Here is a 19952-nt window from a genome sequence, read left to right as displayed (position 1 = left end):
ACCAAGAGCAGATGGCAACAGTGATCAGGGCTGAAGTCATAATTCTAGGAGAAGGCCACACACTCTGGGGGTCACTCCATGTCTGTCTGAGCTTGTTCAACACCCTGGAGTTCCTGGAGTCCAAGGAGAAATGGCTCAGACACTTACAGGGAGAAGGGTCCAGGTACGGAAGGCACTTTCTGACTTTCCCCAAAACAGCCGCTGCCTCCTCCAGGGGAGCTGAGGGTTGAAGGTACCCAGGTCCCAGGAGTATTGTTGCCTCCAAAGAACCAGGCAGGGGCTGCTGTCTCTCTGGCTGGCCTCTTCTCTACAAGAGACAGAGATCAGACAAATCCAGAGGATAAAAAGAGGCCCCTGCTGTGGCAAGGGCATGGCTTGATTCTCCCTCTCTTGGACTTGCTATCTGCCTAGCCAAGACGAGCTGGACCAGAACCTGTATTCCGAAGAATAAACCATGCTTCTGGAAGGCTCATTTCTGGAATAGTGAAGAATTAAGATTTTCAAGCTGCCTGTCAAAAAGCATCTTGTCTTTGGCTTCATTGGTGGAGGCATGAAGCCTTTCTTGCTGGCAGTGTTTGAAGAGGAAGACTGTCAGGTGACTGACATGAGACCGGCTGAGCACTGATGCTCCCAGGCTGTTCAGGAAAATTTCCTCTCTTTGTGGCTCCACTTATAATGCATTCTCTCTCTTCTCTCTCTTTTTTTTTTTTCATTCTTGCCTAATGTTTGAGAAGTCAAACTCAGAAGCTGAACACACAGAAAGGTCAAGCCTTTAATTGAGCAATGGGGAAGTGCATAGGAAAGAGACAAGGGAAGAAACTCAGAGAAGCTGTGCAGGCACCTTTCTCAAACTAAAAAAGTAATTGCCACCCTGTTACCTCCCTTCTCAAAAGCGAAGTTTTTTTCCAGAAGTCATGGAAAAAGCAAGGAAATATCAGTTTCAAGGTTTCTTGCTCAGGAAATGCAAGTATTTCTCAGTGTCTCTCCCTGAACCTGAAACTGGACAGCTTTCTCTTTCCTTCCTTAGTCTAGGTGAGAAGACCTACCTACGTGAGGAGCATGAAAGGTGCTGGCATTACAAGCACACAGACACTGGACAGATCACTGCTCATCAGCAAAGGGATGAGGTGCATTTCCTGGTGCTAAAAGCCACTTAAAGATACTAAATAAAGACTGTGATAACCAGCCTCGGCCTTGATGCGTGTGAGTGGTGAGAGCCAGGAAAGGAAGGAGCTGCAAGCAAGCCCCTCTGTTCTCTCCCAGTTACGGTCTGGAACACTGTCATCCCACCGGGGTGGTATTTGCCTGGGTTGCGACAGTTTTGCAGGGCTAGGGGAGGCCTCCCTGGGACTCTGTGACCTGGAGAGACCCCCAGGAAGGCCTCTGGCTGGTCAGCAGTGCCCAGCAGAAGATGCAGTGATGTCGTGGGGTGGCTGCGTGTGAGTTCGGGGGTGCCCTGGTCTCCAGCTTGGCTCCCCACTGCACATCCCTTGACTCTTGTTCCCTTGGAGAATGGCCTGGACTGCAGAGGGGAGGGAGTCTGTTGTCCCCATGGGGCTGAGGGAGGTTTTGGGGTTTGTTTCCAAGGGGTGGGGGGACACAGGACAGTGCCAGGCTGTGTGGCCCCATGCACCAGCTTGGGTTGGACGAGACTCCCCAGACATTGGAGACTTTCAAAGCAGGAAAGGGTAGCGCTGCCCAAGTGTGCAGCTCTCCCAGGGCAAGGCACACACTTCCCATCACATCCAGAGAGCCACGGGCAAAATGCGGCTGTCGTGTGTAAGGGATGATCACGCATGCAGCTGCCACCATGGAAGTGGGGCTCCGAGCTTCCTGTGGGCACTCCCACTAGGAATGGGACTCTCTGCTTCTGAGGTGGCCTGGGTAGCTTGTCCCAAGGCAGTTGAGCTGAGAGCCAGGCAGTATGGTAAGCAAGCAGCAATATGCAGTGCTGATTGACTGGGACAGGCTGCAGCCATAGCCTGTCTCTCTCCTTGGAGTACTGAGTGCCCAGCTTGGACTCTGTTTTATTCCATACTGATATACCCCCACAGAGAAAAAGCAGCAGCAAGTAAAAAACTACTTGGATTCATTTACTTTTATCATTCTGCAAGCCTGGAGGTGCATTTTTATCAGCAATGATACGAACTATGGGAACTGATGGTAAAAATGAGAAAACAGTTCTCACAAAACCTTATACATCTTGTGTTTGCATGGCTGCGGGAGGCCACCTGTAATCATCAATAACAAATGAATCATAATCAGGACTGTAAACGAGCCGTTTCACAAAGGCTTCCTTGTCTGCTGGCTCGGGGTACCAAGAAGCAAGACCATGCTTGTAGGCCCAGTCAACAATCTGCAGAAAGATAAGCAAAATGAGCTGATGAAACAACGTTGGCACGTTATGAAGTTGAAACCAACTGCAGTTTGGCCCTGGCTGTATTTCCCCTCTTTCCTCCCCTCAAAATTGTGTCCTTTTTTTTGCTTTTTTTCTCTTTGTGCAATTCCCTGAGTCAGCTGCACTTCATCCCTTGGGTGGGGGAAGGCAAGCTGCCTGCAATTACTGGCTGCTTAGAAATGCACACCCCTGCCCTGGCAAAATGGTTGGAGTGTGGAATTAAAGATGGAGAGCAGCCCTTTAACCACCTCCACTCACACCCTTAAGCTCCTCAGCTACACTGTGCATCCATCAGTAACTCTTAGCAGGCCAGTGTGGTTCTCAGTGGGTGTTCCCTGAACGGGAATTACAAATTTGATGTATGCAGGGCACCAATGCCACAATTGGACAACAAGCCCAGATCTGGAATAGTATTGAGGTACTTAGTCACCTACCAAATACAGGAGGAGAGGTTCCAAAATAGCAATTTGGAATCCAAAATCTTTTGGCAACTTCTGTTATGTTTGAATTCAATCCTAAACGTGATTTTTTGAAGTGTTGAGCGCTCACAGCTCCAAGCAATAATGCAGAGCTTTGTGAGCTGTGAGGCACCCAGCCTCAGAAGGTATTTTTCACATCTGGGCTTTAATGATGGGAGAAATCAAATCAGCAATTCTAGCTGGAAGGATTCCTGAGAATCATTGCTTTAGGCTATGTAGGATAAGTTGAATTAAAAAACCACAAAGCAAAAATAATGCCAGGGCAATTCCTGCCCTCCCTACCGCGGAAAGTGGAAATAAAAGTGGAAATACTCACTTTCACAGCGATTTTGAGAGACACCTCTCTGATGCTGTCCAAGGGGGGATAGAGTCTTCCTTCTGCAAGATTCTGCTCTGTCACCTCGGCAGCAATAGACTGGAAAGAAGAGAAAGGTATTTTATAGAGATGGTCTCAAGCACGCACCACATTCACTAGCATTACACGATATGTGGGCGAAACCTCAGCAGCAGCGGAGCTGGGAGTAGTTCTTAATGGGAACTGCTGAACTATTCAAAATACATGTGCGTATACATTTCATTACAGACTTAAAACTGGAGCCAGAATGGTGGAGTTCTGTGCCAGGGCAGCAGTTGTGGAGAAGAGGAGAACCCTGTCATGGCTGCTGCACCTCTGTAGGTGCAATGGAAGTGTGAGCCCTTCCGTGAGAGGGAGAAAGGATGCAGCTTTTTGCTGAGCCTGTGCCATTTCCACTCAAACCACTGCCCCAGGTCAGGTTCTTGAAAACACCTGAAGTAGATGCATGTGCCCCTTGTCATCTTTTAAAAAATATTAGTTAAATGCCAGTTGGAAACCTCTGCTGTGATGAGGAAGATATCATCAGAGATGTGCCGGACTCCACAGGCAATGACTCCCAGTGCCACTCCTGGGAAGACGTAGGCGTTGTTTCCTTGGCCAGGGAAGAACGTCTGTCCGCTGGGCAGGGTAACCTTTGAGAATGGACTCCCACTTGCAAATATTCCCCGGCCCTGATCAAAGAGAGAGAAAGAAGCATCCAAATTCAGAAGAGAAATCTTATGTTTCTGCTGCTTGCCATGATCTGTGCTCAGGGGACTCTGGTGACCAAGTGGACAAATCTCCAGCCAGTCAGAGAGAGATATCTCCACCAGAACCATCTCCAGGTGACAATTCTGGAGGGCCTGGTCCTCAGAGCCTCAAACAGGGCCATGGACAGGGCCACTGAGCCCTGAGTGGCTGTTTGCACTCCTCAATGGCAAGTGCTCTGGACTTGCTGAGAAGGAGTCTTATCTTCCTCTCTATATCAACCATCTATGGAGTGTGTGGATAAAAGTCTGGGGGCTGTGTGATTGCTCTAGGCAGCAGGTGGTGGGGAGGGCAAAGAGGAGAGTGAGACAAGGCCTCCTCTCTCACCCCAAGTCAATCCACATGAGAATAATTCTTTAGTGATGCTGGGTCCAAGTTGGGTGATGAAACTGTTACGTAAACAACTAGGTTGGCAAAACACAGGGGACAGTAACCTGGGAGGATGGGACATCTCAGCAGCTATGGGTGAAGAAGGCAAGCGCTTTCTTTAGAGGACCACAAAGTAATTCAGGCTGGTAGGGACCCAAACTCCCGCTCACAGCAAGTTCAGCTATGAAATCAGACCAGGTTGCTCAGGGTTTTATCCAGCCTGGTCTTGAAAATTTGCAAGGACAGAGACTGCACGAGCAATCTGGGCCCCTGTTCCCCCTCCTGACTCTCCTCATAGTGTGAAAGTTTTTCTTTCTGACCAGCTTGAACCTCTCTTATTTCAACTTATGCTCACTGTCACTTGTCTGCCCACCATGCACCACTGTGGTTTCCTTGGTACAGCCATGGCCACAGCATACCCGGAGCACGCAGCTTCCCTACGCTGAGCTCCAGTACCTCGGTGAGGCGGTAGCACTGCTCCGCTGTGCACTCCGCTTTACTTGTGGGGTTGCTCAGGGCAAACACGATGGGCCTCTCATTGAAGGCTGCCATGTCCTTCAAAATCTTCTCAGTGAAAGCTCCTGCAATGGCTGCAACACCTAAAACGACAACAGCAGAGTGAGACAGTGCTTTCTGACTGTCCGACTTCAGTGCATTGGGCTGATCCCTCTTGAACGCCTCTAATGGTAAATGAACTGTGGGAGGGAAAAGGCTCCATCTCTGGAGAGGCAAGTGGGAATGTTTCTTTCTCACATTATGGCAAGATTAAAAGCCTGTCTCAAAATAAAGTCCTCCTCTCCTCTGGGCAGAGTAGGGATCAGTGTTTAGGCCAGTCTGGATGCAGAACTTTGCCTCCCAAAGGCTCAGCACTTTGCTTCCCAAAGACCTGTTGTCATCCTTGTCCTGCCCAGCCTGCCAAGGCCATGTTTGTTGCCGAGAGCCCCAGATCCTGCCTCCCCGAGCACCTCCCTCTACAGCCCTGTCTGGGAGGGCTCCTACAGCTCCAAAAGAGAGGAAGCCTGTGCCCCAGGGTCGAAGGCAAAAGGATGTGGAGAACTAGACTGACAAAATGGGGGTAAAAAAAGCTCATTTCATTTTGACTGGGAGAACAAAGGGAGGCCTTGGAAGAAAGACAGAAACTCTCCTAAGAACTGAACTGACGTGAAAAGGTTGTGCTAAGGGAACTCCACCTATAATTGCTGTAGGCTTCACTTTCTGCACAACCTCTTCCAGTGTGTTCACACTGGGGTGGTCCTGGGCAAACACTTCTTTCTCATGGTTCAGGTGGCTCCTGCCCTGTGAGGAAAAAGGAGTCGTCAAACTTTGGTCTGTTGGCAAAAGGTGGAGACATAACGTAGTAATTCATCAGTTCAGTTCATCTCTTGGCCCTCTACTTAAACCAGATTCCACAGAGCAGGACCTCAGCATCAGCCAGTCATAATGTCACCTGGTGTAATGTCACCTGGGGCTGGTTTCTGCTCCTCTCACCCTCCAAAATACATTGATTGTGTGGAGGAAGGATCTGGCTGCCAGGGCAGAGAAGCTGTACATATAGCACGAGTCTCCTCAAGTCTGAGGAAGGACAAGGGCAGAGGCCCTGGAGACCCATGGAGTGCAGAGGAGAGCTGGGCCAGGCTGGGTCACCAAGCAGGGCACAACGTTGCTGTTGTAATACCCCATATGACATACAAGACTTCCAGCACCGCTTGAGACCATGGCTAGCAGTGTATCCTACCACGTTAGAGGCCTAACTCAAAGCGTTGCCTTTAGGGCAGCCAATGCTGCTGGTACACTGTTGTCACCATGAGACCTAGTCCTCTGAAACAGGAACAGCTCTGCTGACACCAATAAAACTGCAGCCCTTACTCCAGGGCTGAGCAGGGCTCCAAGGTATCTGCCTGCTCTGGCCTCTTTCTAACTTGCAGAGAGTGGTGGGGGAGTGGAGCTCAGCTCTGGAGACAAATTTACCTTCACAATCAGTCCCTTGGAGTCCACCATCCAAATTTTTTTGATGGCATCCTCTCGTGAAATTCCTTCCTTTTCCATAGCCATGAGGATGAGATGAGCTATGCCCATCGCAGCCTGGAACACAGTATATAAATACTTCATTGGGGTATCAGCATCTTTTTGTGGGGGGAAGATTTTAAATGAGAGATGTGTTGGGTCATCCCCTAGCACTGCACAAAGCAGGGAGGCTTTCTGCTCCGTGGCTGTACAATGCCATGGCATGGGGCTGATTTTAGCATTGTAGGTGCTGCCATAAATAAAGAAAACAAACAATCGTCCAGCAAAGCAGGCTGCCTGTGAGGCTGGAGCAGTGGAAGTGGTACCATAACAGGTAGAGGCTGTCTCGATCATTTAAACCAGCTGCTGCAGGGGAGGAAAAGGGGCAGGCACTGAACGAATATTGGTGACGATGCCAGTAGAGAGGAACTCAAAGCAAAGTGGGATTGCTGCCAAGACGAAAGTCCTCTTCTCCCATTCCTGCCCGAGGAAGCAGCCCTGGACACGCTGTGTGTGTTAGTGGTCCTACAGCTGTGCCTGGCTCTCCTGCCCAGATGGGGACTAACAAGGCAGGAGGGTCTCTGTGCCACAGAGATGGTGACCAGCACAGGACGGGTGGAGAAAGAGAACAAACAATCTTTGTTTCACAGAGGCATTGTGAGTACCAGACCCTCCCAAAGCCCCACGGGTGGGTGAGAGCCGAGCCAGGACCTGGACCAACACCTTTAGTCCACAAAAAGGACAGCTTTAGAGACTTTTTCTTCCCCCTCTTTCTTTGAGCAAGGCGCTATACAGACTACCTGAGTTCCGCCATGGGGGCAACATGACCGACTCCAAAAAGTGAGGTTACATTCTTACAGTTCTTTGAGTCTGAGTCCTTTTGACTCTACTGCTAAAGAGGCTTTGGTTTACCCTAAATACCAACCCTGAGGACTCAAACCAGCCTCCTTCATGTCCCTGCCTCATAAGGGACTTCCCTCAAGGTACTTAAAGCCTCACTTACACATAGGGAGCCTCGTAGCATCCAGGAAGTCTGCCCAGGACTCATGGGCCAAGAGGTCACTGAAAGATTGTTGGCAACTTCTACACAACAGCAAGGTCCACCTGTGGGGCCCACTCCTGCCCAATGACAAGGAACCTGCTTCGGTGCTTTTTTTTCCTGAAGCCAAGCCTTGCAGGAAGTTCCCTGGTTGACTTTTCCCTTTCTAAATTTGAATTTAGCCCATATTTAGGAACAAACTCAAGAACATTCCTACCTCTCCAGCTCCCTGGAAAACAAACTTATGGTCAGAGAGCTTGTTCTTTGTGATCCTTAAGGCTGCAAAGATGCCAGCGACTGCAACAGACGCAGTGCCTGAAAAGAGAGAAACACCATGAGATGGACATCCTGGCAAATGGATTGTCTACCCTACTGATATGAACACCAATTTCCCTCTATATAGAGTCAAATGTATACTGAATCTTAGAATGCCAGAAGTTAATATCTAACTCCCAAGGGCTTAAGATGCATGTGACTTGTCTAAGGTCACATAAGGTATCTGTAGCAGAGTGGTGGTCTGAACTTGGGCACCCTTACCACAAAATCCTCTGTGATCATGGAATTACCATCCTCTTTTCCTCATTTACCTTCACAACCCAGCACCACCTTCTCTTTTTTTGCTTCCCTAATACTCTGATACCCTCACTCAGAGCCGTAAGGAGTCATTAAGAACACAAGCTGGTCCCAGATTAGTGAGAAAGAATCCAGTACGTGGAGAGCAGAATCCAGCTGTTACAGCCAGTGCGATACGTACAGCTTTCCATCCAGGAAGAGAGGCAGCCGTCTAGACTGAATAAACCTGCCTTTCACCCCACATCAATCACATACAGTATTCATCTAATGTCCTATGCCAGGTGAAGGAATATGGTGGGAAGAAATCAAGTAAGGCACAGACTAACGAGGATTCAGGTACTGGTGGTACCTTGGGTCACCTGGGCAAGCTGCATACAAGTGTTAAAGGTGAGCTAGGACTGAAGGAGGCAGTTTTGTCACAGAATATCTCAAGTTGGAAGAGGCCCCTAAGGATCATTGAGTCCACTGGTTTTATTCCTCAGCGTTTTAAAGGATACTATTTCAGATGTGCCCCAGCTCTGATGCTGGTCTCTCCATTCTCATCTTCAGAAGCTTTGTGAGAAATCAGGGAGTCCATAAGTAACAACTCTTGTGTGGGTGGTCATGGGTAGGGCAGAAAATTAACCCTTTTAGGCTAATAAAACTGATTTCACCAAATTTCCAGCATTTTCTATTTTCCTGCCCATTTAATCAGTCAGTGCACCAGGGTTTCAATCAGGCAGTGCTTCAGTGAGGACCCTCCTGCAGGGTCCTTAGGGCTGCCAGGCATCAGCGAAGAGCTCGGCTGGGAAACAGAGCAGCTCCTGAGCAAAGCATGACCATGGCAGTGAAACCAGCAGATAGTGTTGCCCCAGCTGTCAAGGACTGAGAAAATAAATTCAGATTTTCTTTAGTGCGAAAGCCACAGCTGAACTAAAAATCTACTGGTATGTCATGGCATCAGGGAATGATTTAGTCTCTTCTTATTTCCACACAAGCAGAAAACCTAATGGGAGCACAGGCACTCTGGCAGAGAAGTAACTTTTATTGGCATGGCTTGTTTTGCTTAGGGAGCCTATATAAGCTACTCTGACAAAGAAAATCTTTATTGGCCAGACCAGAAGTGTTTATCAGTACCATTAGCTCACCAACATTTTGCATTTATAACTCAGAGGAGTTTAGTTCTCCAAAAATTAACAATTAGTGCCGCTTCAGAGTGATTCTGGTTTCGCAGAGGTGGCAGCGGCCACATTCCTGCAGCAAATGTTGGTGTCGATGCAGAGGCACACCAGTACAGAATGGCAGCAGCATCATTTCTTACTCATGAGGGCATTGCAAGCATCCACGTCTTAAACACAAAATGGACTAGAGTAAATGGTTGGTGATTTTGTAAGCTTCTTTCCTGCAATTAATCACTTGAGGCACTCGCTTCAGCATCAAGGATGAATTCCCTTCATTAGCTCAGAAAACAGTTTGTACCATTTTATTTCCAGACCCAGACCATCTGAGTTCAGTCAGTTTAAAAGGGAGTTGCTGGGGAGGGAAGCAGCCACTGAGTGCTCTGCTGCTTCAGTATTAACACGTCAAGTCAGACAACTGAAGGATGTATATGAAGGATTTCCTTTGCTTCTCCTGCACTAAATCTCTGCCTTTTTAAGCTGTATTTACAGTAATGTATTTACCTGGTAAAATGCCATGCCATCAGACTAGAAAAACGACAGAGGAAGATAATGAACATCCAAGGAATTTAAAGGAACACCAGATAATTGTCTAGTTTTTAGATTTTTGCTTTTTATGGATGTTACATAGCTAGCCCATACTCATTCTCTGTATTTCGGTGAGTCTATAATCAGCAGGACTGCCTGGCTTGCTGCCATGCCAGATGTTAAGGATGGGACTCCTCTAAACAAACGTATATGATCCTGCTCACGTTAAAGCAGACACCTGAACTGGGTCAAATGAAATTCACTCTAAAAGTGTCACTACCACCACAGTTTTTTAAGAGAGACAAGATAACTGGAATACATGTAGACACTTCTATTGCAGACATCTAAACTGTGGAGGAAGGGATCCCACCCCGGCAGTTTGAACTGCAAAGAAGTGGGGAGAGACCAGGGTCCTACAGTCGTCAGCGATGCCAAGCTTGTGACATGCAGGAGAATATGAACACCTACGCATAACGCTCACGCATGCTCACATGCCATCTCCCTGGCTTAGTTTGCACAGAAATCCCCAAATCCCTGTGTGGGTGGGAGTGGGGAACTGATTAGAGGAAAAAAAATCCCAAAGTGGAACAATTACAGTGCGATGGTGTAAGTGTCAGGTGACAGCACTCACAGCAATAGATGCCTGGAAAGTATTTAAAGAAAGAAATGGATACTGGAGAAGTATCTTGTTTCTCTTGGTCCTGACCCAGGCAAAATTGCTTTACACCCTATGATTGTCAAGAAGTCCGATGGGACAAACGCTGGTATCTGCAAACCCATTTAAATGGAAAATGCTTGTCGGACATTCAGCAGAGGGACTCAAAATCCTTTTAAGGATGTTACTAACAGGACTTTGAGGGGCGTACGGAAAGAAAGGGTGCACGGATTCAGTCTGCAGAGCAGCGTGCGCTTTGCAGAGCGGAGACCCGTGGGACTGGGTGTGCCGTTACTCATCCTCTGCACTTGCCCTGCAGCTTGGACCGACAGCACGACTCTGTTCAGCTCTGCCACTCCTAATCCTCCTCCTCTCTCTCCAATGTGTTTCTAATCCCTCCGCATCTCCCAAACTGCATCTCACCCCCATTACTCAAGGAACAAAGTTACTGTACCTTGGCTCAGTATTTTTCTTTGATAATTACGATTTCTGAGCATGGAACAATAGAGCATCTCTACGGAGGAGAGTTCACAGCTGGCTTGTGTAAAGAATTGGCTAATCATTGTGCTTCGATCCCCAAAAGACCACAAAAAACCCTTCCCCATGAGTTGTGGCAAGAAAAAAACAACCAGCCTTCAACACGCTGGTCTATCTGTTTTCCAAAGAGATTGAATGCTGCTATTGCAGATAACTACTTCCTTAAGTAGTTAGCAAGAGCCAGCTTGGCTGGTCTGTATCTGAGGTGAGATATGGAGGGGCACAGAGAGAAGAAAGGAAAATGCTTGCAAATTATCCCGTCTGCCCAAGACTCAAAGTGAACGCTCAATACAATATCACAAAATAGCAAGCAGACCTCAGGGGTCTCTCTGGGGAGTCCAGAACAACAGGACCAGCAAAGAAAACAGGCATTTAAAACTAAAGTATACTCAGGAAAATAGCTATCCCTGTAGCAATTAATCTCTGACACTCAGGCATGTTCAGATTATTGTAAAACATTAAGGAAAAGCCCTCTAAGGTGGCTGTTCCACTTGCACTGGTGTAAGTAAGAGCAAGCCCCAGTAGATGTCAGTGGAGCTACACTGGAGCAAAACCCAGGCGAAAGATCTGCTCCAGAGCTTCAAGAGGCTGCAGAGATGGAGAAGGGCTGCAGCCCAGAGGCACCCACACCAGGGGACCTTGTCCTGCCTTCAGAGCCGGGAGAGCGGACAGAGAGGCGAGCGGCTTGGCAGATGGAGTTATGGGCAACGTTGGCACCAGTGCAACAGGGAAAGGGCTGCCCAGTGCCGATGTTGAGGCCATACTGGGTGTGACAGCACCCAGTGACGAAGTGGGAGTTGTGGGGGGAAGCGAGGACCCTGTGGGTGCTTGGGGACAGGAGTCCCCCTCACCTCGTGCTGAGGGCTGGCACTGCCCTGTCACCTGGCCTGGGTGCTGGCTGACCCAAACAGAGCATCACCACCATGCTGAATCCTTGTGATAGCAGCAGTGATGGGAGCACGCAGCCATACCACTGCCTGTTTCTTCATACAGCACCCATGTGGGTGATTCCCCTTCTCCACAGCACACTGGTGGAAGAGGTAGCCAAATTCAGCCTGATCTTTTAGTTTTTACCCTTATCCCGCCTGCTATGCTTCACCCCATCAAAACCATGCCAAGATGAGGGCCCGGGGAACAGCGAACACCAGTTTAACAGCTCCAGCAAAAGTCAGCCAAGAAAATATATCTAAATTTATGGATGCAGAGGAAGCATAGGGCTTTTCCAAATCCTGGTTCACATTAACTCCCTGCAGTAGTTCTGCCTGTTACTGGAAAGCAGAGTGGAGCTTGTCCAGATCTGCTCTAAATACATACTCAAAAGTCAAACACAACAAAGCTGAAGCAAAAAGCTGCCAAAGCATTTGCAGCTCAAGGTCTTCACCTCCATGGCTGCGGGCTAGCGTTAGCCTTCCCCAAAGGGCCTCTGTAAGACATTAAGAAAATAAACCTAGAAATGGTGTGGATCAAGTCAACAAGAAGAGCAGTAAAGTACAAGGCATCGATGCTCAGGGAAGGAACTCGCTTTCTTCACTAACAGATTTAGGGACACTGGTGACCCAGAAGAGGTGGTGGTACGGTGAAGAGCTGTCTGACAGTGGAGATGCAGAGCTCATCTTAAAGGAGACGTCCAATGCAGGTCATCTCTAGGTGCCTGTTTTTAATCCTTCCACTGTAAAGTGCTTGGACTATAGAGTGCAGCGCCCTAAAAAAGATGTCGCAGCACTGGCCTGCAGCATTGCCCTCACTCCTGGCAGGCTGTGCCATCGGGCAGAGAGACCTCTCTCATCCACAAAGGCAGCTGCCAGCAGTTCACAAGAAAGCATCCCTCTCCCTATCGCAGCAGTGGAGACCCTTTAATATCAACAAGCTAAACCAGGTCAGAGCACAGCCCTGTTCTGTTCATTTTGCCTCCTCAGCCTGGACTTAGAGATCACAGGCAGCTTAACACAGAAGAGACGCATGCTGTTCTTTACTGCAAAGGAGGAATTTGCAACGGCATCTACTGAACAACAGCAACAGCGAACAAGAAAAGCAGGAGAGGAAAGGGGACCAAATGTTCCAATCTCCAAAACGACAGAAGATAGGGGACAGATCTTTAGGACCTTGCACCACTAAGCCTAAGACACTAAGGCTCGTTTACAACCAGGAGTCCGTACTGTTCTGATCTGGCTTGTTTAGCAGTCAATGTGTGATTTAGACAAAAGTCTAGGAGCTGGCCCTTAAACAGTTAATGTAGTAGCATCAAAAGAAAATGCAGGAGCCTCTTCTGCTGCAGGGCACAGCAGGTCCAAAAGGGCCTGGTAATGGTGAAGCCCTAGGGGACTGAGAACATCTCCACATCTGTCTTCAGGCAGGTAAATCCCCACAGGGAAAGCGTGCTGCTCAGGAGCTGCCTGGCAGGACATAGCCTGCTTTGTTCTGCAGCAGGGTATCGTCCAGTGCTCCCTTCCTATTGTGCTTCCCTCCACCCCCCCTTAGTTTCCTGTGATAATTACTGATGCATTTTCCACGCCAGCTGAAACAACAAAGTAAGATACTGTACCATTTTAATCCGCTGAAATTAGTCAATGCCGAGCCAAAAAACTAGCTTCGCCTGCCTGCTTCACACAGCACATGGAAATGTGCCTGCAAAATAGGCCACGTTTGCACATGATTGATTTCTAACTTGCCCAAATGTTTGAAGCTGCTCAGATTCCCAGTGCTGGAGTCAGCCTGTTCCCAACCTCAGCTGAGACTGGGGAGCAGTGTTCCTGCAGGCTGAGAGACTGCTTCCTGAAGTGTCCTGGAAAGGTTATGGAAAGGTTATCTGCTAGGATAATGAGAAAAGGTGGCTGGTGGGTCAGGAGATATTTTGAGGCTCATCAGCAGTCACACATCCAACAACAAAGGCTGCTATTGCTCTAATGACTGGGAAAAGACCCAGAGAGGTTCTGCGAAAGTGATGACCCGGTGCATTGCCTGTAGACTACTTTAGTTGTGGAGGGACTGTGGAAATACAAAAGGCTGAGTGTTTTTAATGTGGCTAGTGATTTGGGGTTTCCCATCTTGAAGTGCCTTGAAGAAGTCTCATTTGCACGGTGCAGGTGTTCAGCCTATTTTAGAAATCCTGTCTGTTCACAGTGTCTTAAACTGCATATGGATATATCTGAAACACTCAGATTGGTGGTTCTTTGAGAAGCTATCAATGTTACACGTACATCAGGTCTAGTTTTAAAAGACTGCTAAAGATGCCCAGAGCCAGGAGACAGTAGGCTTTATATGCGTTATTCTCTCTGTCCTCCCCATATGTGTGAAAGGCTTTTGAATGACATGATCAGACACAATTAATTAACTAACATGTTAGAGATTTCTTCATTTTTCTGCAACTCTGACTAAACTTGCAGAACAATTTCTGTTGTTCAGTACTGAGTAAGCAATCTACATCTGAAGAATTCAGAGACTAACACACTGGTCAATCAGGAGAATGAACTTTTCATAGAAAAAATAAAGTTGGAAAAGATGCCTGGAGGTCATCTAGTTCAGTATCTGCTTAAAGTGCGGCTAGCTTCAAAATCAGATTAGATTGCTTAGGGCCTTCTTGAAGGTTAAAAGTCCCAAAGCTTTTCTGCACAACTTGTCCCACTGTTCAACCGCCCTCATAGTGAATAATGTTTTAGTTATGTCTGATGAGAAAATTGAACTACGATACTGAAGGATCTCTGCTGCAGCACAAAGATCTCAGCTCGGCAAGCCGAGTCAATCAATTCCAACCACAGGCTGATGTGTCTGATCTCACTTTTGCTAAGCCCAGGCACAAACTCCTACTGATTCTTTGGTTACTCACGTAAATCTTGGAAGGTTGTGTTGGAATTAGACAGGCTCTTTACCACAAAGACAGTGAGGCACGTGCACACAGAGCCCTAGTCCCATGCTGAGAACCTTAGGTATGCAAATTTACAGGGTTTCTATGGACTCCTGCCTATTTAGCAGGGATTATTCAATAGACAAAGTCCATGAGACCTGAGGAGATGCATCTAAGGATGCTGAGGTACGTGGCCAATGGCATTACCAAGTCATTCTTTGAAAGGTTTTGGCAATTGAGGAGATTCCTGATTCCTGAAAAAAAAAAACAAATGAAACACTCATCTTTGAGAAGGGCCAGAAGAATGATCCTGGGAATTTTAGCTCAGTCAGCCTACCCTTGGTATCTGGGGATTACAAAGCAAACCTTATGGAAGGTAAATCTAGGAACATGAGAGTGATTGAGAACAGTATGGATCTCCCAAGGCAAATCATGCAAGACCAACCCAGCTGCCTTCTATGATGAGACAACTGGCTATGTGGATAAGGAGAGGGCAGCAGGTGTTGCTTTCCTTGACCTGTGTGAGGCCTTTGAAATAATCTCCCAAAGCATCCCTGTAGCCAAACTGGAGAGATACAGACTGAACAAGTGGACTATCAGGTGGGTGAAAAAGTGGCTGGGCTGCTGGGCTCAAAGGCTTGTGGTCAGTGGTACAAAGAGGCCAATACTATTTAAGTTCTGTTAACAACCTGGATGATAAGACAGAGTGCACCTCCAGCAAGTTCATGGATGATTACAAATTGGGAATAGTCATTAATGCACTGGTAGGTATGACTGTTATTCACAGGGATCTCAGCAGGCTGGAGAAATGGGCTCAGGGAAACCTCATGAAGGTCAGCAAAGGCAAATGGAAAGTCCTGCAGCTTTGCAGAAGAGGACTTGGGAGTAATGGTGGACAACAAGTTGAAGATGAGCCAGCAATGTGCCCTTGTGGCACAGAAGGCCAACAGTCTCCTGGACTGCATCAACAGAAGTCTAGGCAGCGGGTCAAGGAAAGTGATCATTTCTTTCTATTTCAGCACTTTTGAGGTCATCTCTAGACTAGCATCTCCAGTTTGGGGTTCTCAGCACAAGGAATATATTGACAAACTGGAGCAAGTCCGGAGGAGGGCCACCAACATGACCAGGGTGTACATGGACTGAGGGACCTGGGTTTGATTAGGCTGGAGAAGGCTAAGTGGGCATCTAATTTCCGTCTACTACTACTTACTGAGTGTAAAGAAGCCAAATTCTTCTCGGAGGTGCACAGCAAAACGATGAGGAGCAATGAACACAAGTTGCATCTAGGGAAATTCCAATTAGATTATTAGGGGAAAAATGCACAAGGAAGACGAGAAAACTTTGGAATGGGTAGCACAAAGAAATTGCAAATATCCACCCTTGTAGATACTGAAAATTACTTCACTGGACAAGGCTCTGAAGAACCTGATCTAATGTCAAAGTTAGATCTAAGTCTGAAATCATCTTTTAATTGAGTGAGTGTTGGGTGAGGTCCAGAGTTCCCTTCCAAACTAACCTCTTCAATGATTTTATGTATTTTCTTGTATGAAGCAGGAAGCCAGAGATGCCTATCTCAGGGATTCACAAGACTCGACACCTTTGTCAGACTTTTCAGTTGTCTACTTTCTGTTTATCACTGTGCACGATTAAGTGGAGCAAAATTACAGTAGGAAGAGAAGGAGCAGGATCTCCAGCATTCTTATGGCCCTCCAATCTTGTATGTGCTTCACGGCCTGCCCTGGCACTTTACTGGGAAAAAGGAAGAAGTGACAATCAATTTTCTCCTGTAGAGCTGAAACTGAAGCTGTTGCCCCTTGCATGAACCCAGACAGAGTTGGGAAAGGACTGATGTCATTACCCCCACAGAGGAAGGAGAAGCACTCCCTTAATGGGGAGCTCCCACGTGCAGGCACTGCGAGCCAGCTCCTGATAGCTCCCAGGCTACTGGCTTTCAGAACAAGAGCAATCACCTCGTCCCAGTTTGTGGTACCTGGCAGGCAACCCACTCAGCATCAGCAGGCTGGCTCAAACTGGAAGGGGTCTGAGTCACTTTAATTCTGTGGGGTTAGGATGGATTTGGCAATATAGTAATTTGTGTGACAAAAAAAAGTAGGCATTAATGTTTTAAACTGTTTTCTGTTCATGTAGGCCCTGGGGCAGCAAGAGGGAGGCCTAAGGGAGATTAAGTGGAGCAATTTATATTTTCTTCCCACATCTCATCTCTGTGTGTGTGTAGGCACATTGAATTCAGAGTCCCACTAACCAATGGGCAATGAGTTTAAATCAGTATATCTCAGGCATGATCTAACTTGCACTGTTTGTGCTTAAGATGTGTTTTTAAATCAATATACTTAAAACAATGCTGGCTCAGAAGCTGGGATAATTCAGGCTTCAGGAAGTCTGTTCCTGCCTGACTGGAGTATAATGAATTAGGCTTGCTTAAACAGGGCTTTGTATAATTCTCAATAGTCATTTAAAACACAATTTGCATTGAACTCTCCCACTTTTTTAAGTAGGCAAGTCATGGAACACCAGCGTGTTAGAAAAGTGAGAGCCTGAGCCAAAACCAAAGAACAGAAGGGTGTAAGTGAGAAAATGGCACTTCCTACCTTTCTCATATCATCTGAGGATACAGAGAGGTATATTAGGGTGGGTAAATCAGACTACTCATCCCACCTTCAACTCCATTAACCTCTGACATGATTCCAAGACAGAGTTAATTGAGCAGATCCAAGTTACTTCAGCTTCCCAAAGGTCCTCAAAACTCATTCTTGACTACCACCCTAGCTTGGAATCCCCTTTTCTTCCTGACAGCTACATAAAAAAGCCTGAAACAGTGGCTTGCTTCCCTTGACACATCGCTTGTCTGTGCAAAAGATCAGCAGGATTTCTTCCCTTATCTATTACTGTGAAACCAGTGCCAGCTAGATGCTTTATATGAGAATATAAGGGAGTTTTACTTGTAAGAGCTAAAATCCTGTTGTTTTAACAGGTGGGACTCCAGAGAATTTTCAGGGGACTTGACATCTCCCATGCACTGTGACACACATCTGACTGGGGAGAAGCAGACAAGGTCCATTTTATGGCAATGCTGTTTTACAGCATCCTCCTGGATGTGGTCTGTCCCTCCTGGGGACTAATTTCCAGGAACTCTGTGAAGCATTCAGCTGTGACCTATGGCCAAAAAGAAACTATAAAAAATAGTCTCCTGCTTCCCATTCAGAATATTCAGTTTTGCTTTAATATCCTCTTTTTCTTCTCTCTGTCAATAGAAGAAACCATTCCGATTCACCCAGAAACCCTTCCAGTTCACTCTAGTTCCCCCAAGAAAACCTACATCCAGGCCCACAGATCTGCCACATCGCCTGACCTCTTTTCCTTTTGACTGCTGAGTCCCCTTCCACTTGCAGAGAGAGCAACTAATCCAAAATAAATCTTTACATCATCGGCTTCTTATTATGGGCTTCATCTGTCCATATCCAGAAAAGCTTGAATTCTTGGTTCCTCCATTCAAGACTTAAATTAAAAAATGGACATTCTGTGTTCTCTTTTTCTGTGCTTCTCTCTGCGCTGAAAGCTTTTGTGGGTGGCAAGAACACTTAATGAGTCTTCTTGTACAGGAGTATCTATCTCACCTTCTCTGAAATGCCTTAAGCTCCTCTGCTTCTAAACCCTCTTCATGGAAGTGTCTTTGAGCAGGACCATGCATCCCATTACACCAACATATTCCCACAAGCCAGGGTCTTACTCCCTCTTGTGCCATGACAGATATGAACAAGCTGTTACACACAGTGTTAAATATTGCTAGATGGGTAGCAGATGTGTGCTGGCAAATCTGCTCACAAAAGAGCCAATATTGTGTGAGAAATAACACTGGCATTTCTTTCAGTCTCTTTCAAGTCCAAGTGAGGATAAAGCCCAACTGCCTGCAAATAATTAAATCAACAAACCTTGGAAATTTCTGCATGATGCAAGCAGGACTAGAGAAAAGAAGAAAAAATGAAGGGACTCACAAGAGAAGAACTGGTTATTTGTAATCACTTGGGAAGATCCTGTCCCTGTCGGATGAGCAAACAGCTCTTCCAATGGTCTAAAGCAAAGTCAGCACCAGACCAGGGTGCCCGCAATAGGCAGCTTGCATCCCTCTGCGCACTTGAGCAATTCTGCTGACCGCTGAGCGTCACAGGGCCTGGGAGACGTGCTGGTTATAGCCCCAGCTCTGCTGCTGTCATTTCTCTTTGGTGCTGGAAGAGTTATGTTAACCACTGCAGGGGAGAACATATCTGTTCTCAGATTTCCCTGGAGTTAGTGTCCGTGGAGAGGAAAGAAGTTGGTTTACCTTTTTGTTTGTGCATGTAATAAGGGGGATAACAATAAAGGGACATTGCCAGGATCAGTTAATGTCCACCTGGCTCGTGGAAACTGAAAGCCTTGCACGACTGTTAAAACGTCATCACTGTTTTAGTTAAATTATAGAAAATTAATGGAACTCTCTAAATTACCTTAATAATCTAAAGCACATGATCTACTTTCTGCCTTGAACAACACTGGTGCAGTGAACAGCTAAATTACTAAAAACAATGGACACTCCTTTTTCAACTTAGACTGCTGTGCTTTTGTTTATATTTTTAAATGCTTATGTGTAAACTCTAAAATTTGTCACACATCTGAGTATTGTATAGTAAACAGTCTTGTGATCTTAATCACCTTTCCTCATGAGAAGGTGAAGGTTACATTTGCATTTTCCTAACTGTACTTACCCTGAATATCATCATTGAATGTACAGTATTTGTTGCGGTATTTACTGAGGAGACGAAAAGCGTTAGCATTGGCAAAATCTTCAAACTGGATAAGACAATTCATGCCGTACCTGCAAGCGAAAGGGTAATTCAAAATGGATAAAAATACTTCCACAACATAGGACAATATATACGTCTTTTACCAAGACAATGTAGCTATAGTCTCTAGCACAGAGAGAAAAGTATCGTAAGAGAAATGCATCACTGTAACAGCCGACAGGATCATACTCTTCCCAACGTCCATACACTCAAAAATGTGGAGTCTCTGAGAATAAATTGTATTTATAATCTGTCTATTCAAGAGGCACAAAGGGCTTCTTAATATGTATACCCCCCTCTCTCTCTCTCTCTCTCTGCATCTTTGGACTATTGGTGTGACAAATTTTCAGTGGCGTATTTACTAGTCAGCTTCTCAAAGTGAAGGAGAGGCTCTTTTGCAATGGGTGTTGCAACTGCCATGTTGCGATACAG

The 19952-nt window shown here is 46.7% G+C and overlaps 1 protein-coding gene across 1 annotated transcript; it reads right to left on the bottom strand.

Moving 5' to 3' along the window:
- Positions 1-2083: 2083 nt before the first annotated feature.
- Positions 2084-19552, bottom strand: LOC104166973 (NADP-dependent malic enzyme, mitochondrial-like; the record flags this gene model as incomplete). The annotated part of the gene is made up of 8 exons (XM_009707088.1): positions 2084-2356; positions 3194-3292; positions 3730-3903; positions 4805-4947; positions 5539-5644; positions 6317-6430; positions 7609-7706; positions 19443-19552. Coding segments are annotated over 8 exons (1006 nt in total), but the record flags the coding sequence as incomplete, so codon positions are not given.
- Between the last annotated feature and the right edge of the window lie 400 nt (positions 19553-19952).

This window comes from Cariama cristata, unplaced genomic scaffold (assembly GCF_000690535.1).
Source record: "Cariama cristata isolate BGI_N322 unplaced genomic scaffold, ASM69053v1 scaffold18579, whole genome shotgun sequence".
Taxonomy (NCBI): Eukaryota; Metazoa; Chordata; class Aves; order Cariamiformes; family Cariamidae; genus Cariama; species Cariama cristata.
The sequence above is the reverse complement of the archived record's forward strand: the minus strand, read 5'-3'. Positions and strand labels throughout refer to the sequence as shown.